The sequence below is a fragment of the Choloepus didactylus genome, chromosome 8 (genome assembly GCF_015220235.1).
Source record: "Choloepus didactylus isolate mChoDid1 chromosome 8, mChoDid1.pri, whole genome shotgun sequence".
Taxonomy (NCBI): Eukaryota; Metazoa; Chordata; class Mammalia; order Pilosa; family Megalonychidae; genus Choloepus; species Choloepus didactylus.
Genome location: NC_051314.1, coordinates 136,439 through 163,932, shown reverse-complemented (window position 1 = coordinate 163,932; position 27,494 = coordinate 136,439). Strand labels below are relative to the sequence as shown.

General features: G+C 47.8%; 1 protein-coding gene, 1 long non-coding RNA gene and 1 pseudogene across 15 annotated transcripts in view; 2 read left to right on the top strand and 1 right to left on the bottom strand.

Moving 5' to 3' along the window:
• Positions 1–4,860: 4,860 nt before the first annotated feature.
• On the top strand, positions 4,861–5,858 carry LOC119543199 (annotated as a pseudogene).
• A 277-nt stretch (positions 5,859–6,135) lies between these two features.
• RABL2B (RAB, member of RAS oncogene family like 2B) lies at positions 6,136–20,276 on the bottom strand. 13 transcript variants are annotated; one of them, XM_037847554.1, is made up of 11 exons: positions 20,169–20,268; positions 19,681–19,926; positions 18,663–18,823; positions 14,414–14,443; positions 12,945–13,024; positions 12,229–12,308; positions 9,911–10,033; positions 8,323–8,434; positions 7,995–8,092; positions 7,692–7,775; positions 6,136–7,562 (listed from the first exon to the last, which is right to left on the bottom strand). In XM_037847554.1, the coding sequence occupies exons 3-11, from the start codon at positions 18,767–18,769 to the stop codon at positions 7,485–7,487; spliced, it is 792 nt and encodes a 263-aa protein (XP_037703482.1). In that variant the 5' UTR covers positions 18,770–18,823; positions 19,681–19,926; positions 20,169–20,268; the 3' UTR covers positions 6,136–7,484. The 13 variants fall into 13 exon arrangements, with proteins under 13 accessions (XP_037703482.1, XP_037703481.1, XP_037703486.1 ...); XM_037847553.1 differs by having other exon boundaries at positions 19,681–19,942; positions 20,169–20,253; XM_037847558.1 differs by having other exon boundaries at positions 18,663–18,798; positions 19,681–19,733; positions 20,169–20,243.
• A 274-nt stretch (positions 20,277–20,550) lies between these two features.
• The window catches only part of LOC119543008, a 29,416-nt gene continuing 22,472 nt past the window's right edge, over positions 20,551–27,494 (top strand). Inside the window, exon 1 of one of the 2 annotated variants that reach the window (XR_005218506.1) lies at positions 20,551–20,779. This is a non-coding gene — a long non-coding RNA (uncharacterized LOC119543008). Of the gene's footprint in view, positions 20,990–27,494 lie in introns of both variants that reach the window. The other variant, XR_005218507.1, reaches the window with a different exon arrangement.

Genomic DNA, 27,494 nt, shown 5'->3' with positions numbered 1-27,494 from the left:
TTCTCCCAGCCCCATTTATTGGAGAGGCTGTTATGTCCCAATTCAGTGGATTTGGGGGCCTTATCAAAAATCAGTCAACTATAGATCTGGGGGCCAATTTCCAAATTCTCAATTTGATTCCATTGATTGATATGTCTATCTTTGTGCCAGTACCATGGTGTTTGACTACTGTGGCCTTACAGTATGCTTGAAAAAGTCAGGCAGGTAAGTCTTCCCTTCATTTTTCTTTTTTAGAATATTTTTAGCAATTTGAGGCATTTTTCTCTTCCAAATAAATTTGATGACCAGCTTTTCCAGGCCTGCAAAGTAGATTGTTGGAATTTTGATGGGAATTGCATTAAATCTGTAGATCAGTTTGGGTAGAATTGACATCTTCACTATGTTTAGCCTTCCTGTCCATGAACATGGAATATCTCTCCAACTCTTTAGGTCACCTTCTATTTCTTTTAGTAGAGTTACATTATTTTTCAGTATAAAGGTCTTTTACATCCTTGGTTAAGTTTATTCCTAGGTGCTTAATTTTTTTTTGTTGTTGATATTGAGAATGGAATCTTTTTCTTGAGTGTCTCTTCAGTTATGTCATTTCTACTGTATAGAAACATTACTGACTTATGTGCATTAATTTTATATCCTGCCACTACTGAATTTGTTTATTAGCTCAAATAGGTGTGTCATTGATTTCTCAGGGTTTTCCAAGTTCATTCTTTTGTGCTTTCAATTTCAACAATGGAGTAGTTGAGGAACAAAAACATACAAGACATACAGAAAAAGAATAGTTAAAAGGTTGAAGTAAATCCTTCCTTCTAAAATGAAAAGATAACCTACAGAATAGAAAAAAATATCTGGAAACTATATATCTGAAAAGGTGTTAAAATCCAGAGAATATAAAGAATTCTTACAACCCAACAACAAAAAGACAAACAGATTTCCAGGAAAATGGAGGTATAGGGAGGGAGCTGCAGGGCCAGCGCCTATCTAAAAAAATCAGTGAGTAGACAGGTAGAAACTGTACAAATCAATTCTTCTGGGGCTCCAGAGACAGGGGAGTTCTGTGCAGTACCCAGTTAAGTGCAGGATGAAGAGACTGAGAAACTGCGGTCAGAAATGCGGTCCATTTGAAATCAATCTTGGGGAAATGAAGGACAACATGAAGCATGAAACATAAGAATCATTGGTATCCCAGAAGGAGAAGAGAAGAGTAAAAGGCTAGGAAGAGTATTTGAGGACATAGTTGGGGAAAACTTCCTAACCCTTCTAAATGACATACAAATCAAAGAGGCTCAACAAACTCCGAATAGAATAAATCCAGATAGACCCACTCTGAGATATACACCAAGGTTGTCAAATGCTGAAGAGGAGCAAGTCCTGAAAGCAGCAAGAGAGAAGTGATCCACCACATACAAAGGCAACCACATAAGACTAAGTTTTGACAACTCAGCAGACACCATGGTGGTGAGAAGCCAGCGGTATGACACAGTTAAGATTCTAAAAGGGAAAAATTGCCAGCCAATAATTCTTTATCCAGCAAAGCTCTCCTTCAAAATTGAGGGAGAGTTTAAAATTTTCACAAACAAACACTAAGAGAATTTGTTCACAAGACACCTGGGGTGTTTCAGATCATGAGAATTATTTAAAATGGAGAATGATGAGGATCATACAATTAAGGGAAGATAATGTGAGACATTGCTTATCTTGGACAGAACATATGCTATGTGATGTTAGATTCCCTCTACTTAATAAGTCAAGCCTGCAATCTTGAGGCTTGCTCTTGTGAAATTTATGGCTGTAAAGAGGAGGCTAAGTCCATCTATAATTATGCCTAGGGAAATTCTTTGTTGCTCAGATGTGGCCTCTCTGTCTGTAAGCCCAACTCTGCAAATACATTCATCACCCTCCCCCTGACTTGGGACTGGTCTCCCAGGTGAGTGAGTCTCCCTGGTGACATGGGTCATAGATCCCAGGAATGAAACTGACCTGGCATTGAGGGATTGGGAATGCCTTTTTGACCAACAGGGGGAAAAAGTCAACAAAATAAGGCTTCAGTGGCTAAGAGATTTCAAATAGAGTTGACAGACTGTCCTGGAGGTTACTCCTATGCAAGCTCCAGCTAGATATGCCAAATGGCCACAGTACGACAAGCCTAAATCAACAGTAGTCCTGAAAACCCTCAAGAATATCCTGGTCCCTATCTGAGACTCTATAAAAGTTTCACTGACTGTGCCGGTTTGAATGTATTATGTCCCCCAGAAAAAGCCATATTCTTTGATGCAATCTTGTGGGGCAGACATAATAGTGGGGATTAAGTTGGAACGTTTGGATTAGGTTGTTTGCATGGAGATGCACCCCACCCAACTGTAGATGATAACTGATGGGATATTTCCATGGAGGCGTGGCCCCACCCATTCAGGGTGGGCCTTGATCAGTGGAGCCATATAAATGTGCTGACTCAAAGAGAAGGAACTCAGTGCAGCTGTGAGTGACTTTTTGAAGAGGAGCAAGCTTGCTAGAGAGGAACATCCTGGGAGAAAGCCATTCTGAAACCAGAACTTTGGAGCAGACGCTAGCCATGTGCCTTCACAGCTAACAGAGGTTCTCTGGACGCCATTGGCCATCCTCCAGTGAAGGTACCCGATTACTAATGTGTTGTCTTGGACACTTTATGGCCTTACAACTGTAAGTGTGTAGCCAAATAAACCCCCTTTTTATAAAAGCCAGTTCATCTCTGGTGTTTTGCATTCCAGCAGCATTAGCAAACTAGAACACCGACTAAGTGGAGGGCCTCTTAGAGACACAGGTGAGGTGCCAGGTTGGTGATGACTCGCTGCCAGGATGGGAACCTTCAGGATGTCGTATACACCTTACGTTGATGGCCATCATATGGTTCTGTGCTCACCACAGGTCTAGGAACCAAGGTGGCCCTGCTTACCACTGCTCCCAGGGACACACCTGGGGAATCTGTGCTCTGACTTGAGGTCCTGGTCTCCAGAGGGGGTACATTTCCACCAAATGGAACACCAAGTAGAGCCATAGCAGCTGCCTGGATGCTTTCAGCTCTGTGCCAGGAACCTGGCAAGTAAAGAAAGGAGTCAGCCCTCTGGAAACATGTAACGTCACGAGGAGGGAAGGGTTCTGCCACACTAGGGGACAGAGGACTAGGCTTGATGCTTAGGTCTTGGTACTCCTGTGCCCACAGCAACCACAAGCCGGTAAAGCCATGTAACGCCGCTGTTATCCAGAACACCACAAATGGATTGGCTTTTATAAAGGGTGTTTATTTGGTTACAAAGTTAGTCTTAAGGCCATAACAGTGTCCAAGCTAAGGTATCAACGATCGGTGCCTTCACTGGAGGATGGCCAATGGTGTTGGAACACCTCTCTAGTCTGGGATGGCACGTGGCTGGCATCTTCTTCCTTTGCTCCCAGGTTGTGTTTCAAAACGGCTTTTTCCCAGGATGCTTGTCTCTAGGTGTCTGGGGGTATTCTCTTAGTTTTTCCCAGGCAAACTCTGGAGTAGCGAGTCTACATTGAATGACCGTCTTCAAAATGTCTCTCTTGCCTGCAGCACCGAGCTCCTTCCGTCTGAGCTCTTTTATGGGACTCCATCCTGAATGGGCAGGGTCTTTATCTCCATGGAAATAATTCAATCAAACATTTCACCCACAGTTGATTCACATCTCCATGGAAACACTCAATCAAAGGATTCCAGCCCAATCAACAATAATACGTCTGCCCCCACAAGATTGCATCAAAGAACGTGGTGTTTTGGGGGACATAATACATCCAAACCAGCACAGCATGGTAAGCAGAGGCTTAGACCCCTCAGGAAGAGGCTCAAGGCCAATCTACCACGTAAGACCCTTGGACCAGCAGAAGTGCTGGGAGAGGAGAGCGAACTCTAGGATGGGTGGTGGAAGAGGAGATGAGAAGGATCAGTTTTGGCCTGAGGTCCAACTGTAGGCAGGGTCCCACTGACCCTCCTCTTGTACATTTTCCTAGAGGAGCTCTGCCTGGACAGACCGAGCTTTGCTGGAGAAGCAGGAGGCTCCAGGTGCTGTGCAGCTCACACAGCTGCACACTCATCCCCAGGGGGGTAAAGCTCATGCTGCCCCTCTTGACAACTGCCCTTGCTAGAACAGGAGCCCCTTTATCTTGGAGGCTATAAGCTGACCCCTCCACCCCATCCTCCTTATACACTTGACTGGCACACAAGGCCCCCCAGTGCTGAGGTGGTACCAACTCTGGGAGGCAGTTTGTCCTCCACAATTTCCCTGGGAAGTGAGGTTGAAGCCCCCAGCCGAGGCCACAGCCTGCCTTAGTTCCTTGCCTCCTGCCCCATCCTGCTCCCCTCACTCCCGTTCTCCTGAGATAACTCCCCCAACAAACCATTTGAACAAGAATCCCCTCCTCAGGTTCTGCTTCCAGGGAACTTGATCCAAAACAGTTGGTGCATTTTATGGTATGTGAATTATATTAAAAAGCTGTTATAGAAGATCTGAAAGCAGGGACACGAATGGACGCTTGCACACTGATATTCATAGCGGCATTATTCACAATTGCCAAAAGACGGAACAATCCAAGAGTCCATCAACAGATGAGTGGATAAACAAAATGTGGTGTGTGTGTGTATATATATATATATATATACACACACACACACAATGGACTATTATGCATCAGTAAGAAGGAAAGAGGTCCTGAAACATGAGACAACATGGATGGTAGCTCGTTATTGGGATTATAACAGTACTGTATTGTAGTTGAATTTGATTGAAAGTGGTAGTTATTTAAAGCCACGTACGTCACTACAAATGTAAATAAGTTCTTGCATGAACTACTACAAATTAAAAAAAAATTATAGAGGCAATGGCCATGGTGGCCCGGGGGCTGCAACTTTGGCAGGCTGTCCCCAATGACGGGGCCGGCTGCAGGTTTATGGCAACATCACCAGCTTCTCAGCTGTCACTGAACAAGTTGATAGAAATGCAGAATGAGCTCTTTAATAAAGAGAGAAACAGGTGGTTGTCATTAACTCCCTGAACTGAGAAGACTGAAGTTAAACATGTTGGGAAAACTGACCCTGGCACTGTCTTTGTGATGAATAAAAACCATTCAACTCCTTATAGTTGTGCCATGCACTTAAGTTAGTGGTACTGCAGAAAGTCCACTCTGGCTCTTGTGGACGGACAGCCTTGGGATATGTATAAGCCTTTGACCAAGTCCTGTGAAATTAAATTTCTTACTTTCAAAGATCGTGATCCAGGGGAAGTGAACAAGGCTTATTGGCATTCTTGTGCCACGACGATGGGTTGTGTAATAGAGAGGGCATTCAAACATGAATATACGGTCAGTTTGGTCAGAGCTCCAGAAGTGCCTATAATTGCTGGCACCTTCTGCTGTGATGAAGTTTTGGATAAGAGACTTGATGAGTGGATGCCAACAAGAGAACCTGTGTGCCTTCACAAAAGATGCTTATGCTTTAATTTATAAAGATCTTTCATTTGAAACTCTGGAAGTTGATGCAAAAGTGGCATTAGAAATATTTCAGCACAACAAGTACAATAGATTTCATAGAAGAGAAGCCTTCTTGGAACCCTGAAAGAATAGTCAAGCTGCACAAATTTGGTGACTTCATAGATGTAAGGGTCCTCTTATTCCAAGAACAAGTATTTGTTTCTAGTATGAAGTGTCAGCAGTTCACAATCTTCAAACCACCCAGCCAAGTCTTGTACAAAGATTCCAGGATTTGTCTTTACCTCTTAAGAGCATACTTTACAATATGGTAAAAGCTATTGGATAGATCTCAGAAAATGGTAATTGAAGATCAAATAAAACCTATAGAGAAAAGTGCATCTACCTAATAACTTCCTAAAATTTAAATATGTACAGTGAAGTAAAAGGTTTTTATATAAAAAATAAGAGGGGTATATGAAAAAAAAACAGTTATTGCAAACTATGGACTATAATAAGTTGATAGTAGCATTTTAATATTCTTTCATCAACAATAACAAATTTACTACACCAAAACTATGGGTCAACAACATGGGGGGATAAGGGGTAAAGGAGGATTTGGGTTTTATTTTTTATTCTTATTTCTGTTCTGGAGTAATGAAAAAGTCCTAAAATTGATCACAGGGATTAATGCACAACTATGTGATGACACGTGAGCCAGTGATTGTACACTCTGGATGGTTTGTGTGGTATATGGATATCTCACTAAAATTAAAAAAGAGCTGTTATCTTAAAAAAAAAAAGGTGATTATACTCATCTACAATAATTAGAGCCTTTTTCGCCCCCCTCACCAGGTAATGTATGCTTGAAAACCCCTGGTCAGGAGAAATCTCTTCCATGGAAAATATAAATATCACTAATTTAAATAGGAAAAATTGTTTGTTCTTGAGCTCCCAAATTAATACTCACTCCTGTTCAAACACTAAATCTCATTCAAATTGTCTCAGCACTTTGATAGTTAACTTGACAGACCCAGGCAGGTTCTCTTCCTTAACAGTTAGTGAGCTGCAGTCTTTTGTGGCTTTTATATTAGCACATTTAAGACCCTAAAGCTTGCACAAATACTCAACATTCATGTAATTCAACTTTTACTGTTTTAAAAAAAAAGGAAGCAACAGTCAAGACAAAATGAAAACACAAATGATACACAAGACTACCACAAAAATATAACCGGCACATGAGTCCTTGAGGGGGCTGCGGTGGGCAGGCTGCCTGCGGTTGCCCACGAGGGAAGGGACCTGTGCTCAGACGGGGATCTTAGAGGGAGCTCTTCTTCAAGTCAATCTGTCATCCCAAAGGGTCTACTTCAGGGTGTGGCTGTACCAACCCCTGACATTTACCCACAATAGCTTTTCTGTTAGTAAACACGGTTAGTGACATGTCACTGCTTTTACAAACTGTTCACCAAATGCAATGACTGTACCTAGGAGTGCTCCTGAAAACCAGGTGCTCAAAAACCTTCAAGGTGAAGAGCTGCCACCCAAATTCACTCTTTAAAGATGCCTGGAAGACTAAACAGTACTAGACCATGTCGAAACAGGATGGAGACCTCTTGAATTCTGCAGGGGTGGAAGTGAGGGTATTTAGGGATTAGGCCCTGAGATCAGTTGTGAAGGAAAAAACCTTAATTTCCTTTCATTTCAGAGACCTGGGGGCACGTTCCCCGATTCTCTGCCCTCTCAGCCCTGGGACATTGATCCTTAATTCTTCAGAGGACTCTGCGGTCCAGGGAGCCCATCCCTGTCCTTGAGTTTGGGGGAGGGGACAACTGTGGAAGGGTCAGGTGTCAGGGATGGAGGCAGGGAGGCAAAAGGCAGGTGGTCTGCAGGACAGCTGGAGGGAGGAGCATTTCGGAGGGGCTCAGGCCTCCCCTTCCTTCTCCTTCACCCCCGTCTGGCTCAGGGAGACGAAGACTGACAGGGAGCAGCAGACGTTTCTCTCCTGAAGTCTGCAGGAGAGTGGCCCCTTTCCAGGTTCAGCAGGGAGCGGGGCTTTCGCTGCCGCATGGCTCTTGCTCCGGCAGATCCTTCTCTTTCTGCTCCAATTCGAAGTTCTGTGAACAAGGTGGCAGGTGAGGCCCCATCCGTGCAAGTGCCCAGACTGCACCTCCGACACTGTCTTCCACATCCCTCTGAAGAGAGGCCCTGACTTCTCTAACCCACCTGCACAGCTGCCTACCTACCTCGAGCTCCTGCAAAACCTCATCCATGAAGTCCTGGGAATTCTGTTTGTAAGACACAGCCAATCGAATTGCATCATTGAAGAGCTGGGGGTAAGGTGGACATGGTGGGAAGGAAGACATGGCAGCGGGTCCCACGGACCCCACCCGAGCCGCCCCCTGCCCCCCAGGCATGGCCACTGACCCTCCTCCTCACCCAGGACCCACTACCTCCCTCCCTCCCTCCTCCGCCCTCCCCTTCATCAGGTCTCCCAACCCTGCACCCTGCCCTCCCTCCCAGCTTCTCTGACACCACACGAGACTAACCTTTACCACATTGGTGCCATCAGCGGCTGAGACAAAGTACAGGGGCAGGGAGAACTTCCTGGCAAAATTGAAGCTTTTTTGGGTCACCTTCGTGTCTGCTGTGGAGGGAGAAGGCAGGTTGTGGCACGTCCCTCAAGGCAGAGGGAGCGGGGCCTGGAGACCCCGTTCCTGAGTGTGGAGTGGGCAGGGACAATCAGGACAGTGTCCTAGAAAGAGTTCGGGCTACAGGGATCTCCGTCTGGGGCAGACGGGTCATGGAGGCTAGGAGTGGGGGAGGGGGGTGGGACCCCATGAGTCACAGACACCCCAGTGCAGGAATGGCACCCACCATCAATTTTATTGGCCACCACGATGCAGGGGATCTCCGGCCGGAACTCCCGAAGCTCGGTGTACCACGTCCCCAGGTTCTTGTAGGTGACTTTCCTCTGCACGTCAAACACCTGCAACAAGCAGTGAGGCAGGTGGCGTCAGGCACCGCAGAGTGGCACACCCAGGCAGAGGCTGCTCATCCCCCCGAGGGCCCACCCTGGAGCCTCAAGGCCCACACACTCTGCTTTTTTAATCTTTTATTCCTTTTTTGTTATCTTACCACCTAATCTTATGTGCCTATTGTAACCATTATAATTTGTATAATTTTACCAATTGATATGGCCTGTTAGAAATGATAATTTTTAAAATTTATTCTTAGGCTATTCTTAATCTTATTGCGGGAATGAGCCTGACCTGGCATTGAGGGACTGAGAATGCCTTTTTGACCAAAAGGGGGAAAAGAAAGGCAACAAAATAAGGTTTCAGTGGCTTAGAGATTTCAAATAGCCAGGAGGCTGTCCTGGAGGTTACTCCTAGGCAAGCTTCAGCTAGATATGCCAAATGGCCACAGTACGATAAGCCCAAGCCAACAGCAGTCCCCAAAACCCTAAAGAATACTGGGATCTCTTCCTGAGACTCTATAAAAGTTTCATTCACTAAGTTTATTCTTCAGAAACTTAAATCCTTCAGAGAACTCCTATGCCCACTAAATCCCAAAACCCAGAGGCAATAGCCTCTTCAAGAACATAAACCAGATGTGTCCCCTTTTCCCATAAAGTCGACACCCCTTTTCAACATGAACAGGTTAGGGTGGTCACTGGCTAGATATCCCTAAAGATTAGGAAAATGACTGAACTAGAGGGAGGGGTAGCAACAGAGAAAACGGAATTTAACAATGGTTATGGATACTGAATCTTTATATAATCTTCTTTTTCTTAGTTGCTAGAGTATTAGAATAGCTAGAAGGAAAGAATTGAAATGGTGTAACTGTAACTCACAGCATCCTTTGAAATTTGTTTTACAGCTACTTGTTAAATTGTAACGGGAAAGTTATCACCTTTTTGTATACATGTTATATTTCACAATAAGGAAATAACTTCAACTATGATGCTGTAACAACATTTTTTAGAAATTTCTATATAACTACTTGTTAAATCATACTTTGAATGATTATCTTGTATATATATTATATTTCAAAATAAGGAAGTAACTGAAACTGGAACTGCAACCCATAACATTTCTTTGAAATGTGCTCTCTACTTGCTGAATTGCATGTGGAAAGTTATCACTTCTATGTAAATATGTTGTATTCTACAATAAAAAATATGATCTAAAAAATTCCTTTGAAATAAAGTTGTGTTTCTAGAATTTCCCTTCAGTTACTTTTAAGCTTTTATTTAATCTTCTATTCATTTTGTATTTAAATTTTTAAAAAGTAATTTTTACCTTGTTTTGCCATTTTTTATCATAACTTTATTAACTTTCGTATTTTCTTGTTTTTACTTATTTTAAACTACCAACAGGAAGCGCAAATACCAGGACCAGCTCTAAGACTGCAGCTGCTGGTGCAGGGGCCCCAGGGAGCGTGTGGGTCAAGAGGGACATACCTGCCAGCCTGCTGGGGGCTGGTCTCCGTACCCATAACCACCCAGCCCCTCCACGGAGCACACGGTCCAAGCCTCGCACCACAACAGGCACAGGATGAGCAGGAGGGCCACTGGGCCAAATTTCTGAAATTACCAGAATGCTGTCTTGAACCTCCAATAACTTCTTTTCAGTGTGTCTGTAAATTCTGGAGTCTGCTCACACAGGCTGTCTTCAGCAAGCAGATTCACCTTTTGAGCAGGACTGGTTTCTTGAGCATCCCTTATTTTGAAAGCTGAGGAGGAGCTGGTGGGACTCAAAACCCCAGGAGGGTTCTAAGGGGAGGTCGCAGCACCCTTGAGCTGCCTGGGGCTTGAGCAGCACCAGTGTCTCCGGGGCATGGCCCCTGCCTCTCTCCTGTCAGCTCCCCATTTTGCATCAGAAGGGAGCGCTGGCCACCTGCCAGGATTGGAGGTGTCTGCAGGGATGAAGCAATTTTGAAGCCTTCTCCAGGTGCTGCAAACGGGACATAGGCACAAGACCCCTGCTGGCCCCAGAAGATCAGAACGGAGCCGAGACAAACCAGGGGCAAGAGGGGGGTACTGCCAGAGGAAAAAGAGAAGTGAGCCCCAAATGCCAAATGTCAGAGAAGGGCCGGAAGGGTCAGGTGTCAGGAGCACGCGTGCCTGTCCTCGGGGCTGGATGGGACTCCCAGTCCCCTTTGCTGTCGTCACTCTCTTTTGCTTTATCCTCTTATAATTACTAGCATTAAAGTTTTGGAAGAATTTCAAGGGATTTTGTGCTTGCTTAAGGGACAGTGGCAGGAGTCGGGTGATGAGCTACTTCCTGCACCATCTGCAGAGTCGCGAGGGAAGCACTCTTGCCACTTTACCACTGCTTATCTGTGCACGTGCCCACTGGTCTGGATGCTGCCAGGGCAGCGCTGCTGTCTACCAGCCTCTGCCCCTCTGGCTTCTCGTACACACTAGCATGCTGTGGGGGCAGAGGGAAAGAGCAACGCTAGTGAGGGCTGGAGGCGGCTTTGAGGACATGGTGGCATCTAAGCAGACCCTGGACAGCTGGTGGTGCCAAGACACAAGCGCACATGGAGGTGTGGACAGGAGCAGGCAACAGTGTGCAGAACAGACCCACCCCTTCCCAGAAGCCGCTCCACAGCGCATCTGCACGGCCCCCTCCAGGCCCAGGACGGCGCTGCAGACTGGGGAAGACAACGCTGGGAGGCGGGTCAGGTGTCAACGCCATGGAGAGCGAGGGGGCGGATTTACATTCCAGGATGGCTGCCACCACTTCTCCCATCCCAGTGCTCTCCGACGGTGCAGCTCTGACCCCTCTCCTACTGTGAGGCAGGTCTGTTCCCACCCCCTGGACAGGCGGGGGTGATGCTGTGCAGCTTCCAGGCTTGGCCGTAAAAGGCGACCCCTCTTCTGCCCAGTTCGTTCCAGATGCTCGCGTTTGTGTTAGCCCATGCCGAAAGACCACGTGGAGAAGAGGATGCGGCAATGTCGGCTGACAGCCCGGCAGGGGTCAAGACCCCTCCAGATGACCCGGACCCTAGTGTCGAGCAGCCTCAGCCTTTGTCTTCTCAGCTAGGACCCAGGCATCGTGGCACAGACACGCTGTCCCTTCCCTGACTTCTGACCCACTGTGTCTTCGAGTTTGTACGGAAAAAGCATCCTGAACGCTGTTCTAAACAGCTTCAATTCTTTCACTTGCTGACAGTTGCTAGGGTCCGTAATTTGGAAAACCAGCCTATCACTGCATATGCTATAGATGGCAGCTATCCATGACGATGTTTTATAAGTCGACCATAAAGGTGCTGGCCTGAACAAGCCAGCTGATTCTCAGGAATGGGGTCCACATGTCTGTCCCCAGGGTTGCATTCCAGACTCTGGGGTGTGTGCCATCCCCTGGGCCACAGCACATGGAGAGGCTGGGAAGCAGGAGAGAGGCTACTCCGGGAGGGGGAGAGTTCCCTGGGGAGCACACGGCCCGTTCAGCCCCCATGGCCGCATGGGAGAAGGACACCGGAGACAGCAGAGGGTCCCCACGGAAGCGTGTCTGGGCAGGTGGGCTCCACTGGGGAGGGCTGTGGAGTTGGAGCCCCGGTCTGCCCCTCCTGCTGGAATGGCATTCTTCACCCCACTCTCATCCCACTGAGAGGCTCCTCCTGGCATGACCCTCACTAGGGACTCCTGGGGAGCACACGGGTATGATGCAGCCCCCAGGCGGCTCTGACCCCACCTTCCCAGCACCGGACTCGGTAAGGCTCGAGGCTGCCGGGCCCCCCGCGCCTTCCTTGCCCTTTTGGCAGGTCGCGTACCATGATGCAGGCATGGGCCTTGTGGTAGTAGGAAGCGTGCATGCTCTGGAACCGCTCTTGGCCCGCTGTGTCCCAAAAGTCTGCAACATAAACACAGCCCGATGGGGACTGGAGGACAGAGACCTCCCAGGGAGGGAAGAGTGGGCAGCACTGAGCACCTCTGCATGGGTGTGTGTAAAGAAACACGTCTGTGTGGACTGTGAGCATGACCAGGAGACCGGGTGCACCTGGCCATGCTGTGTGCGTCTGTGGACAGGGCTGAGTGGGAGGAGGGCCGGGCCAGGAGCTGGGGGACGGAGGATGCAGGGGCACACGCACACAAGATGCACCTCCAAGGTCAAAGCTGGGCTGACTGCCAGGGGTGGTGGCCAGAGATGGAGGCCAGTCAGGCCCAAGTGTGCAGACTGGCCAAGGAGAAGGTCAAAACTGCCAGTGGGCTGAATCAGAGCCCTGGCACTCGGGAAGTCTACTATCTTGAAGCCAGCAGCCTCTCTGCCCACCTTCCCGTCAGCTTTCCCTCATTCCACCCTCACCCTATCCTGGCCACTCTGTGCTCCCTTCCTGGGGTCTCACCTCCTCACCCCAACTCCCCACCTTTCTCCTCTCTGCCCTGCCTGCCTCCCCTCCACCACCTCAGCCCGCTCCCCTTCTCTTTCCTGCCTCTTCCCTCCCATCAAGGGTTGCCACAGCCCAGCTGCTGGCCCCGAGCTGCTCACCCACAAGGATAGTCTTGCCGTCCACCGTCGCTGTGTGCTTGTACAGGGTCAGGGCGTACGTGGATAGCTGCTGTGGTTGACTGGACGGGGTAAGGAGTCAAAGACAAACAGAAAGGGAAGCGAGTGAAGGGGATGGGGAGAGGGTGGGTGAGAATGGGCCCTCTTCTTCCTTTCCTTTTGGAGTTATTTAGATTTTAGACAGAGGATCATCTCCATGGAAGGGTGACAGTGGTGAAGAGCCATAGGTTAGTCCTGGCAGTTTAAGTCCAAGGTAAGATATGGAACAGAATTTTCCAAAGAAGATGTCATAAATGTCATCATGTCACTGGAAAATGTAGCCCATTCAGGGATAGGGCTCTTGCAGGCTCCAGGGGATTCCCAGATACAGGCAGCAACTGGACCAGGCCAAGGAAAAGCTTCCACAGCCAGACAGCTGACAAGCTGTTCCTAAAGAGCACTTTGCCGGTGTGCAAAACCCAACAAAAAGCCTGGGGAATAACGCCTGAAGCTGCAAGACACTGGGCAGTCTAACTCGCTGAGGAACGGGTGGAGATGGGTGCTGGCAGGTGAGACACACGGGATCTGCTGGGGAGCACCTGGTTAAGGCAGCAGCGACACATTCTTCCAGGGAGGTGTCGCACTTTTGGGGTGTCGGGGCCCAGGGCAGGAAGCAGGAGAGGCTCCAGGGGGTTCTTCTCACCAGTGATTCTCAGTGGAATCCCCTGGCAGCTTTTTAAAAAATCCCAGTTTTCAAGATGGGTCTTGTGCCAAACCTGCATAATCTGCTAATCAGGGGAGGCGGAGGGACCAGAAGCTCAAGTTTTACAAAGTTTCATTCATGCCTGAGAATCTGTTCGGTATTACAGGGCCCAAGCTTTGAGCCCAGAGAGGACACGGGCAGAAGGAGGCAGTGGACTTCCACGTGGTGAAGCCAAGCCACGCCTTGCCCAAGGGGGTCTCTGGCAGAGAAGCCTCCTCCGTAAGCCTGAGGGGAATGGGTGATGCACAGAGGGAGGGAAAGGGGGCCGAGAGTGGTGGTGGGGCCTCCGCTGAACCCAGGGCAGGCCAGAGGAGAAGCCGCTCCCAGCCATGCCTTCCGCCTGGGGTAGCGGCAGCAGGACACAAGGGCACACCATGCACATCCAGGGCCCTGAGGCTCAGAAAGTCAGAGGTCACTGAGGAGGGAGAGGTGGGATCTGAACCCAGGTATGTGACCTTGAAGAGGGGCTGTTAGCCATTCTACTGCCTTCCTAATAGAAAACAAACCAGAATGTGAGAACGCTCCTAAAGATGCAGCACCAACTACGGGGGGGTCACATGGGTTAAGAGGCTAAAAACCAGCGTGAATGGAAACGCCTGCACTCACTCACCTGGCCCCCTCCTTGGGCAGCTGGGGGCAAGGGGGCTGTGGGGTTGGGGTGCCCATGGGAGGGCTGCAGGGAAAGGGGTATTCAAACCTTGAAGGATACAATCCATCCATGAGAAATCTCTCCATGAGTCTGTAAAGAGGATGGCAGGGAGGTCAGGCAGCCCCCAGGGCTCTCCTCCCTCTGACCCGGCTGCCTGGGGGCCACGTGGGATGCCTCCCCTGCTGTCCATCCCACACCCCCACAGCCTCCTTCTGAGGACAGTGCTCTGAAGTGGCCCACCCCCTCCTTGCTCGCCCAAGGTTCCTGGCACCCAGCCCCTCAGGGAGTCAACTCCTGCCTCAACGCCTTTTCAGGGCAGGGAGCTGCAGCTGAGCACCAACGTCCACGGAAGAAATGAAGACGCTGGGCAGTCTATGCAAACCACAAACGCAACAGGTCTGCAAGTGAGCTTGCCCCCGAATTATCCAAATGGGTGGAGAAAGGGGCTCCACCACGACCAACCCTTTCATCACAGAGGCTCATGTGGCTGTGAGTGCAAAGCCAGCTCTGTGAGAGCTCCGAGGCGTGCCCTCCACCTCAGCACACCACAGACACAAGGTGGGGGGCCGGGGCTTGTGCCTGCTCCTCGCCCAGAGGACGTTCTACCCCCACCTCACAGCTCACCCCTCACTTCCCTGCTCCATTTATTTTCCTTGTAGCACACACTGAGCATCTTACTTATTTACTATCTTGTCTCCCAACTGGAATGGCACTTCTGTGAGAGCAGGTGTTGGATGTTTAGCTGGCGCTTTGCCCCAGTGGCTACAGCAGCACCAACGGTATAGTAGAGCTCAGTCAATATTTGAATAAATGAATTTCAACATAGTTAGCAAGCGTAATTTCTTGTATAACCCTGACTCCAATGAGAAAATACACAATATTTTCCAGCTTACATAACCACTGATCCCAAATTAGCCATATAGTAAATCTCAAAGAACACCTTCCTCCAAAAAGATATCACCAAGATCATGTTCTTTCACCATAATGCAATAAAGTTATTTAAAAAAAAAAAAAAAGCAAAAGCAATTTGTAACAATCTGGGGTAGTCTGGAGCTGCCTGTACTCCAGAAAAACAAGTTCTTAAACTTAATCCATTCCTGTGGGTATGAACCCTGTAAATAAGACCTTTAGATGAGGCCACTTCAGTTAAGGTGTGGCCCAGCTCAGACTGGATGGGTCTTTACCCTCGTAGTGGAGTCCTTTATAAGAGAATGAAACTCAGAGAGAGAGAAAGCCCAGGAAACTAAAACACACCCCACAGACTTGGAGATTAAAAAGCAATCAAACATACAAATCCACTTCTAAGTAACTTGTGGGCTAGAAAAGAAATTATAAAGGAAGCTTAAGAAATATTTATAAATGAAAGAGATTTTAAAAGTTCCATATAACTTCAACTTCTGGGAAGATGGAGTAGATATACTTCTCCCCATTTCCCCTTCTAAGGACAACTAAAAATTCTGGACATTATATAGAGAGCAAATGAAAGAAGACTCTGGAGAGTAAAGAAAAGCAGACCATCTGGAGACCCACGGATCCAAGGAAGGACCCAGTGGTTTCCTAGGTTTTCTTTTTGCCTTATATATCCCAGACTTGGAGCTGAAAAAGCCTGCAACCTAGAAAGATAAACAGTACAGACAAAAAAAGCACCAACAAAAACCTACTGTCTCCAACCAAAGGAGTGGGAAAGGGGCTGGCTAGCAGGACAGGAGACTTAGAGACAGTAACTGCCCTACTGTAGCCAAACAGCTGGAAAATTCTGGGGTCCCACCTGTACCTCCGTTAGAAGGGCCGAGTGGGAGCCTCGAGTTCCATCCTCGTGAGGCGGGGTGAGGAGCCCCAGTCCCGTCACCCCCACCTCCACCAGCGGTGTCACCAGAGACCATGCTGGAATCCTGGGCCTTCACCCCACCCAACAAAATGAGGCACCCTTCTATGGCAGCAGCGTTACTGGAAGCCAGCTAAAACACAAGGTTTCAATAAGACTCAGAGTCTCGTAACGTAACACCCAAAATGTCACGTTTCAATTGAAAATCATTCATCGTATCAAGAACCAAGGAAGATCTGAAATTGAAAGAAAAAAGACAGCAGATGCCCACATCTGCGGCCGGTTGGTTTCAACAAGCGTCCAGTCCATCCAGTGGGGAAAGAACACTTTCTTCAACAAACGGTGCTGAGACAACCGGAAATCCACATGTGAAAGAATGAATTTGGATCCCTACCTCTTACCATATACAAAAATTAATTCAAAATGGATCAACAACCTGAATTTAAGAGCTAATACAATAAAACTCTTACAAGAAAACATAGGAGAAATACACTCAGAACTTGGTATTAGGCAATGGATTCTTAGTTTTTATACCAAAAGCATGAGCAACAAAGAAAACAGATAAATTGGACTTGATCAAAATGAAAAACTTTTGAATATGTAAAGAATTCCTGCCAATCAACAGCAATAAGATAAATGACCCAATATAAAAAGTGGACAAAATATTTGAATAGAGATTTCTAAAAAGAAGAGATTCAAGTGACCAGTAAGCACATTACATATTAGAGAACTGCAAACCAAAACTAACAATGAGACTCCGCTTCACACCCACTAGGATGCTATTATTTTAAAAAATAGAAAATAAGTGTTGGTGAGGTTGCAGGGGAATAGAAGCACTAGTTCATCATTGATGGGAATGTCCAATGGTGCAACCACCGTGGAAAACAATTTGGTGGCTCCCCAGGAAGCTAAACATAGAATTACCACATGACCCAGCAATTCCACTCCTAGGTATTTACCCAAAAGAAATGAAAGCAGGGACATGACTAGATATTTGCACACCAATGTTTATAGTGGCATTATTCACAACAGCCAAAATGTGGAAACAACCCAAGTGTGCATCAACCAATGAATGGATAAATAAAATGTGGTATATAAACACAATGGAATATTATTCAGCCGTAAAAAGGAATGAAGTCCTGATAACATGGATGAACCTTGAAGACAGCATATTGAGTGAAATAAGCCAGATACAAAAGGACAAATATTGTACGATTTCTCTTATATGAAATACTTAGAATAAGCAAATCCATAGAGACAGAAAAGCAGAACAATGGTCACCAGGGGTGGCAGGAGTGAGGAATTGGGGGTTATTGCTCAGTGGGTACAAGTTGCTGGTTGGGATGATGAAAATGTTCTGGCTATAGACAGTGGTGAAGGTTACACAATATTGTCAATGTACTTAATGTCCCAGAATTTTCACTTAGAAATAGAAAAAGTGATTTTTATGTTATGTATATTTTTTCAGACGAATTAAAAGACAACAGATGTCAACACTGAGAGGGCACAGATGTTAGAATTACCTGACACAGGTTTTAAAGAAAGTTCTATTTTAAAAGAAATAGAACATATGGATAAGAACCCCATGGAAATTTTAGAACTGCAAAATATAATAATAGAAATGAAAAAGCTCACTGGATGGGTTCACAGCAGGATGGAGAAGACAGAGGAAAGAGTAGGTGAATTTGAAAATAGAACAGTACAAATGACCCAGTATGAACAATGGTAAGAAAGATTGAAAAACAATGAACCTGTGGGACGATAAGAAAAAATGACATTCACGTCATCAGAGTCCCAGAAAGAGGAAAAACACAGCCACCTGGGTCCAAGCATGCTAATGAAGATGAAAGCGGAGCTCAGCAGCACGTGGTGAGACCACCTCACCCTGTGGAGGCAGAGATGGGCATGTCCCTTCCCAGCCCCTGGCCGGGGACAACAGAAGGTCTGAGGCTAGTGGCGTGTGGGGAGCAGCTGCCAGCCTCCCTCAGCTCTCCAGGCCATGCACGCAGGTCAGTGAATCTTTATGATGACAAAGGTCGTCATTTCTCTTTTCAGTCTCAATGACTCCTTCCAAAAAATATCTTTATCTCCTTCACCCAACCTGCGACTGGATGTGCTGCTCACAACTCCCACACCTTCCTCTCTCCATTCTCCCTGACACCACCCTCTCAATCCATCAGTCCATGCACAAAACACCCTGTTCTCACCTCCTTGCTCTGGACCACTTCAACAGCCTCCAGGCTGATCCGCCCACACCTAGGCCAGGCCTTACATACAAAGCTCAGATCTCTTCCGTGCCCACGATGTTTCACAGAGCTGCTGACTGCTCTCTCTTCAATGCCCATGTACTCCTGGGCTCTGGCCAAGACCACACACTCACCAGCCCCTAGAAGCCACGCTGCCCTGTACCCCTGTGGGACTTTTTTAACAGCCCACTGAACTCTGCTCTGGCCTGGGTCTTGCTTCCCTAAACTCCCAACATACTTGGACTTGCCCACCGCACTGTCCCCCAGGCAGATGATCTTCACGTTTTCATCAGCATCATATTTCTCTTGGTCCAGCTCACAGGGTTGGGCTCTGTCCCCAGCCATTGGCTCCTGGCTGTAGAAACGGGCTCAGCCTAGGAGAGAGAGTCTCATCATAGTCTAGGAGAGTCAAGAAAGACATGTGGGTAGTCAGAGAGAAGAAAAGTCCCCTGTACCGACCCTACTTCTTCCCCTTACCTTGAGAGGGGCATCACCAAAGTCACACTTAAATCCTACTCCAGGTACCACAACCCTGGCCACCACACTCTGAGCCTTGGGGTCATAGCACACTTCCCACCAAGACTACCCTGGCAATCATCGTCTTTAGGTGATTTCTCTTACATTATCTCCCTACTGCAGCTATGCTCAATACCAGACCTCCCACTGCCACCGAGAGAGACAGTATTCTAAAGCCCTGTTGAGGTTTTCTCACTTGTAAAACAGGGATTAAAAAAAAAAAAAAAAAAAGACAGTGCCCATGTTATGGGGTTGATGTAAGACAGTGGTCTGGAAAACAGCCAGTGCTCAGTGGATAAGCCTGAGCTGGTATTACTGAACGACATCTACCGCACCACACAGCTGCACCACCCTCCACCCCAGCCTCTCAACTCCCCTTTACTCTCCGTCTACTGCAGACATCAGGTACCCCTCGCTCCCTTTCTCAACACTGGTGTTCCCCAGGCTCTCTTCTCCAAGTCTCTTCAGCCTCTACTAGGTTCAAATCTTTCCTAAATGCTGATGATGTCTCCCCTCAGTAGCAGACTCTTAAGTGAAATTGCCTGCTAGGCACAAACAACACGTTAAAACATAAATACTTAATTTCAGCTCACCCCAAGCGCTGCTCCTCGGGCTCCTTGCACTCCCCCAAAGTCAAAATTACGGAGCATGGGCCATATCCCAGACTTGGGGCTAGCTGGGCGCATACAGACAAGGACGACAAAGCAGCACGGTCGTGAGGCACATTACTGAGCACTCACCGTGAGCAGATCTTGCACCAGGTTCAGAGTACGAGACACAATGATGGCAGAGTCTATGGCGGGAAGAGCGCACACCAGTCGGGAGGAAAGATAACAAAAGGCGCGCGGGTCTCCCTGTCTGCCACCGCACTGCTACTGCCTCTGCTCATGTACAGCGTGAGCCGTTTCCGGGCCTCTGGCGCGGCGCCCGGGAAGTGCCAGATGACCGTTAAACACGGTGAGCGCTCTGCCCCTTCCACCTCCATCCTGTAGCCGGAGCGACCTGATCAAAAACCAAACCCAGCCCTGTCGCCCCATGCTCGTAGACCTTCAGTGGCTGCCGCTGTCCCCGAGACGCAGCGCTCAAGCTCTTTCATCCGGACCCCAGCCACATCTGGGCACCGCCCCGGCTCCCCCTAGCCGAGCCCCCTCCTGCTCAGGGCCCCGGGCCGGCCTTGGAGGGGCAGTTTCCACCTGCCGAGCTCGCCGCCGGGCGGCCTCGCCCTCACCTGGCTCGGGGAGAAGATGCCGAGAGAGCAGGGCCGCCAGCTGCGGGACCGCTCGGGAGAACCCCGCGGCGCCCTCGACTTCCGGCTCGGCCGCGTCCTCACAGCTGCTACGCAACGGCGCCAAGACCCGGTGGGGGGCTGCCCGGCCCGAGGCCTGAAGGACCCCGCCGGGCCGCGGGCTGCCTAGCGCAGTGCCTGCCCGGGCTGGCCTGGAGTTCCCCTAGGCCGAAGGTCTCGGGTGGGCTTGGCCGGGTCGGGGAGAGGGTTCGTACGGCCGCAGGCCTCAGGGAATGAGGGGCTGACGGGGTCTGCGGGATCGGGTCTCAGGTGGGGTCGGAGCGCAGGTGTGAGGCGGGGAAAAGGTGGTAGGATGGAAGGGACTCTGAGTTTGGCTGCTTCCTTGGGGAAGAAGAGGGGTGGGGGCCTCAGGTGTGGGAGACAAATGACCAGGCAGTGTCCAAAATGTATAATCTGCTGATGGAGTGAATTTGAGCAAATTTCTCGAATCATTCGTTGTAAACCGAGAGTGAGGCGGCCATGACTGAGCCGGCATTGGTGCAAGAACACCTTGTCCCTCCAGGGCCGCCTTTCGTGGAGCGAACTCGGCTCAGGTGCGTTCACTGATAACTTCAGCACACACCTGTGCAGGGCAGCTGTGCGATAGGCACCTAGTAGGGACTGTCTTCTTGGAGCTGACTTTCCAGTGGGGCAAGCAGATAAAAATCAAGTACCTGGACTTAAGAAATTACACCCTGAGAGGGGTCGAAAGAAAAGGTATCGGGAGCAGGTCATGACTGGCGAAGCCAGCGAAGCTCTAATGGGTGAGTGGGGGCCAGGCTGGGGAGACTCCCTACACAAAGGCCTCTGGACAAAAGGCCTTTGGGGTTGAAAAGCTCATAAGGCTGGAGCAAAAAGCAAACAAACAAACAAAAAACAAACAAAAACTCCAGATGAGCCTGGAGAGGCCCCGGCCACATCATGCAAAACTTGGCAAGTCATGACAGGGATTTGGGTTTTACCCTGAGAGCAGAGTGCACCTAAAAGGGTTAAGGAGAAATCTCCCTGGCTGTAAGGTGGAGCTGGAGGAGCCAGAGTAGAAACCAGAGGCTCGAAAAGAAGCTGCTGTACACGTCCAGGAGCGATGTCATGAACTGTGGTGGTGGTGGTGGAAAGGGAGAGAATGTGTGGATTTGAGACATATTTGGAAGGTAAAATTGCCAGAACTTGGTGAAGGCTTGGGTTTGGAGGGTGGGGAAAGAGGGGTGTCAAGGATGGTCCCTAGACATCTGGCAAATATTCTGCTTGCTCTTGGGTTACTATCCACCTGGGATGTTAGGGAAAGTGGGTTGGCTGCTCTTGGACTGTTGAAGGAGGGCTTGGTTTTGTGTAGTGGAGCCGCAAGCTGAGTCACAGAAAGCACATGTTGGGAAGAGGCCTCAGCTCAGCTTCTTTGTTGGTGCCAGATGCTGCATCATCGTTAATGTGACTGCAAGGTCACTGTCAGGGCAAGGACTGTGTCCTGCACATGTTCACAGAAGTCTTCTCTGGGTTGGCAGGTTGGCAGGCAGAATCTCACAGCACTCTTGCTCCTGTAGAGGGGATCAATTTCTTGTAGTTGGAAAAGACCTCAGAAGTCTTTAGTTCAGTTTAAAACATATTTTTCTTTTCATTTTATCACTTCCACAATCATTTATTGGACATGTGAAAAGACAAATCAGAATCAAGTTTACAGATTATGATATTTTATTTGGAGAAGTTCTTGGCGCCCTTCCAGATTATCCCCAGGGCACTTTGTAGTCCATCTGCACCCCTTTCCTGGGTCCCTGGCCCCATTTAGGCAGGAAAGACTGTAGTCCTGTGTGCCCCCATCCATGCAAAAGCAGCTTGAGACAATGAAAGGAGTGTGAAAATCTGTAGAGGTGGACAGTCTGAGACAAAGGCCTGCCAACTTCAGACACCCAGGAGAGGGAGATCTATCTCCTGGAAAACAGAGGGGTAACCAAACTCCTGTAAACAGAGGAACTCCAAACCAAAAGCCCAGGACAAGAGGCCCAGAAAGACAGGGAAAACCCTGCACCCTGCATTCACCTTGGGTAGACCTTCTGATAGGAAGGCTAAATTAAGCTCGAGAAAATCTGTCTTATCACCAGCTGGTTCCAAAACCAAGAATCAGACATCTCAAGGAATAAATCTGAGAGTTAACATTTTAAAATATTAAAATGTATGGTGTGCAACTAGAGTACAAGGCAAACAGAGAAACAGGAAATGGTGGTCCATCCAAAGGAAGATTAAAAATCCAGCAAAGATGAGAATGTGGCCATACCTTTTAAAATGATTTTTAAGAAATTAAAATGGCAGCTAGGAGAGTTTGCCAGTTTGAATGTATTGTGTCCCCCGATTGCCATTATCTTTGATATAATCTTGGGTGGGCAGATGTATCAGTTTTGATTAGAATGTGATTCTTTGAGTATTTCCATGGAGATGTGCCCAACCCAACTGTGGGTGATGACCCTAATTGGATAATTTCCATGGAGGCATGGCCCCACCCATTCAGGGTGGGCCTTGATCAGTGGAGCCATATAAATGAGCTGACAAACAGAAGGAACTCAGTGCAGCTGAGAGTGACATTTTGAAGAGGAGCTACAGCCAAGAGGGACACTTTGAAGAAAGCACAGGAGCTGCAGATGAGAGACAGCTTGAAAACGGCCATTGAAAACAGACTCTTGCTCCGGAGAAGCTGAGAGAGAACAAATATCCCAAGTGCAACTAAGAGTGACATTTTTGAGGAACTGCAGCCTAGAGAGGAACATCCTGGGAGAAAGCCATTTTGAAACCAGAACTTTGGAGCAGATGCCATCCACGTGCCTTCCCAGCTAACAGAGGTTTTCTGGACACCATTGGCCATCCTCTAGTGAAGGTACCCGATTGCTGATGTGTTACCTTGGACACTTTATGGCCTTAAGACTGTAACTGTGTAACCAAATAAACCCCCTTTTATAAAAGCCAATCCATCTCTGGTGTTTTGCATTCTGGCAACATTAGCAAACTAGAACAGATTTTGGTACCAGGAGTGGGGTGCTTGTGCTGCTGCATTTGCAAATACCAAACATGTTGGAGCAGCTTTTTAAATGGATAAGGGGAAGATACTGGAAGAATTGTGAGGAGCTTGATAAAAAAAGTCCTAAACTGCTTTGAAGAGACTGTGGAAATATGGACTCTAAAGATACTTCTGATGAGGCCTTGAACAGAAATGATGAATGTGTTGTTGCAAACTGGAAGAAAGGTGATCCTTGTTTTAAAGTGGCAGAGAACTTGGCAAAATTGAGTCCTGGTGTCAGATGGAAGGAAGAATTTGAAAGCAACAACCTGAAATACTTAGCTGAGGAGATCTCCAGACTATGTGTGGAGGATGTACCCTGGCTTCTCCTTGCAGCTTATAGTAAAATGCGAGCAGAGAGAGATAAACTTAGAACTGAACTCTTGGGTTCAAAGAAACCAGAAGCTGATGGCTTGGAAAATTATAGGCTTCCAGGGGGTGGAATCCCAGAAACTACAGCCCAATGTGAAGATGTAACCAAACATGGAACCCAGATGCCATTTCATTATAAGCCAAGATTGGAAAAGGAGTTAAGCAGAAAGGATTTGTTGAAAGTCCTATTGTCTGATGGCTTTGACCCCTGTGTGCTTCATGTGAAGCCAACAGAGTTTTTGCAAGATCTTTATAGACAGAGCCATTGCTGGTCTGGACTGGAGGAGACAGACAAGGAAGAAATTGAAGGAAAAATTTCTTCAAAGACAGCCATGGATGTTGAGGTCTGGAGTCAAGAGGCCTCGGGCTGGGAAAGCAGAGTGGCCCCCACACACGGAAAGGGTGAGTTTGCCCTGGAGGTCGAGGGTGGGCCTTCCGCCTTGATGCTCTGGAAGAGTTTTGCCACCTCAGGTCCCAAAGAGGGTGGAGCATATTCCCAGGGAATTGGGGAGAGCCTGGCTGCCACCACACTGTTCTGAAGGGGTTGAGCGTGTGACCTGGAGATGGAAGGGAATCCGGGAGCTGCCCCGATGTTTGAGGAGGTTGGGGCTGAGAAGGTGGTCTCCCCAATGTGTGGATATGTTGAAGAATTCACCTAAGCGTTTGGAGAGGAAAGGGCTGCCGAAAAGGCCCTTTGGAAGGGTTAGACTCCCGCTCTCTCAAGCCCTAAGGTTGCAATGTCATTCTGTAAATGACTCTCAGACTTCGAAATCTAATGGAGTTTGTCCTGCGGGTTTTAGGAACTATTTTGGTCCTGTTAACCCTGTTTTCCTTACTGTTTCTTCTTATGGCAATGGGAATTTTTATCCTATGACTGTCCCTCCTTTGTATACTGGAGGTATATAACTTGTTCAAAGTTTCACAGATCCACAGCTAGAGGGGAAGTATGTCTTAGGACCAACCATGCCTGTAATTGATTCTGATGGGATCCTGTACTTATCTACTGTTATTGAAATGATTTATGTTTTTGTGATGTTGTGATGGGGTGAATGTATTTTGTATATGGAAAGATAATGTCATTTTGGGGTCCAGGGGGTGGAATGTGCCAGTTTGAATGTATTATGTCCCCCAAACGCTATTATCTTTGATGGAATCTTGTGTGGGCAGATATGTCAGTTTTGATTAGATTGTGATTCTTTGAGTGTTTCCATGGAGATGTGCCCCACCCAACTGTGGGTGATAATGCTAATTGGATAATTTCCATGGAGGCGTGGCCCCACCCATTCAGGGTGGGCCTTGATCAGTGGAGCCATATAAATGAGCTGACAAACAGAAGGAACTCAGTGCAGCTGAGAGTGACGTTTTGAAGAGGAGCTACAGCCAAGAGGGACACTTTGAAGAAAGCACAGGAGCTGCAGATGAGACACAGCTTGAAAACGGCCATTGAAAACAGACTCGCTCTGGAGAAGCTGAGAGAGGACAAATATCCCAAGTGCAACTAAGAGTGACATTTTTGAGGAACTGCAGCCTAGAGGGGAATGTCCTGGGAGAAAGCCATTTTGAAACCAGAACTTTGGAGCAGACGCCAGCCGCGTGCCTTCCCAGCTAACAGAGGTTTTCTGGACACCATTGGCCATCCTCCAGTGAAGGTACCCGATTGCTGATGTGTTACCTTGGACACTTTATGGCCTTAAGACTGTAACTGTGTAACCAAATAAACCCCCTTTTATAAAAGCCAATCCATCTCTGGTGTTTTGCATTCTGGCAGCATTAGCAAACTAGAACAGAGAGACAGGGCAAAAAAACACCTCCATGAAAAACCCTAGATAGAGGCCAGAAAATGACCCACAACACCAGTTCCAGCAATGCACCAGCTGGATAAGGTCTGCTAAATCCACAGGGACCATGCCCTTTGTGAAACCGGGAGTCTGCATTCTGAAATGAGTGGGTGAGCCTGCTGAATGTCCGGCAGCCACGCTGAGGTGTGGGGAAACCGTGGGTTGGCATTTGGAGGTGGACTAGTTCGTTTTTAAAGAAAAACCAAAAGCGGCTGCAGATACAGCAGCAAGTACCACACAGTGAAGCATAGCTGGAAAGGGCTGTGCAAATGCCTCAATATCTGGTGTGGAAGATACCCTTTCACGCACCCACTGCTAGTTGTCTCAGAGCAAGGAGGGCAGAGGAGAGCCAAAAGGGGAAAAAAACCACGCCCCTTGCAGCCGTCTTCCCAGCGGGCTGGGAACGCTCCTGCCCTGTACCGGAGCCACAGCCCAGAGCCACTCCAGGGGACCCAGTGTGGTGAGAAGTGTTTCTGGCAGCACTGCACACACACCACAATATTGGGTGTGGACAATAGCCTTTTGTGCACCCACAGCTAATTGTCCTGGAGCTGGGAAGGCAGAGCTGTGTGAAAAGGGGGAAATTAACATGCCCCATTCAGCCATCTTTATAGCAGGCTGGGAATGCCCTGCAGGGCCTGGCAGCCCAGGGCTTCCTTTGAGGGATGGCGTGCACTTGTGACGTAGCACAGCCTTCCCTCAGCAAAGGCCCTAGAAGGGCATGGCTGGGAAGAGGAACCCACCCGGAAAACCCAGGGACCCTATGCCAGTACCAAGGACTTGTGGATCAGCGGCAGAGACAATCTGCGGCGAGACTGAAATGATGGTTTAGACTCTTGCAACAGCCTTAAATCTCCTTGAACACCTGGGAGGTTTGATTATTAAAGCTGCCCTGCCTCTCTAACCACTCAGACACACGCCCCACATTCAGGGCAGACAGCACCAACAACACACCTAAACTTGCACCAATTGGAGCTCACAAGAACCAGACCCCCACACACCACAAAGAGAAAGTTGGGGAGAATGATTTGAGGGGAATAGGTGACTCATGATGCCATCTGCTAGTTAGTTAAAGTGTACGCCACCAAGCTGTAGATCTGACAAGTTAGAGGTTGGTGTCTGAATAATCCTTCATATCCTAAAAGAACCCATCAAGTAAAGCAAATGCCAAGAGCCCGAAAACAACAAAAAATTTTAAAGTATATGAAAAAACCAGACAATATGGATAACCCAAACCCAAACACCCAAATCATAAGATCAGAGGAGACACAGTACTTGGAGCAATTAATCAAAGAACTAAAGATGAACAACGATACCATGGCACAGGATATAAAGGACATGAAGAAGACCCTAGAAGAGCATAAAGAAGAAATTGCAAGAGTAAATAAAAAATAGATGATCTTATGGAAATAAAAGAAACTTTGACCAAATTAAAAAGATTCTGGATGCTCATAGTACAAGACTAGAGGAAGTTGAACAACGACTCAGTGACCTCGAAAACCACAGAATGGAAAATGAAAGAACAAAAGAAAGAATGGGGAAAAAATAAAAACAATTGAAATGGATCTCAGGGATATGAGAGATAAAATAAAATGTCCAAATATAAGACTCATTGGTGTCCCAGAAGGGGAAGAGAAGGGTAAAAGTCTAGAAAGAGTATTCAAAGAAATTGTTGGGGAAAACTTCCCAAACCTTCTACACAATATAAATACACAAATTATAAATGCCCACTGAACTCCAAATAGAATAAATCCAAATAAACCCACTCCAAGACATTCTGATCAGACTGTCAAATACTGAAGAGAAGGAGCAAGTTCTGAAAGCAGCAAGAGAAAAGCAATTCACCACATACTAAGGAAACAACATAAGACTAAGTAGTGACTACTCAGTGGCCACCATGGAGGTGAGAAGGCAGTGGCATGACATATTTAAAATTCTCAGAGAGAAAAATTTCCAACCAAGAATACTTTATCCAGCAAAACTCTCCTTCAAATTTGAGGGAGAGCGTAAATTTTTTTC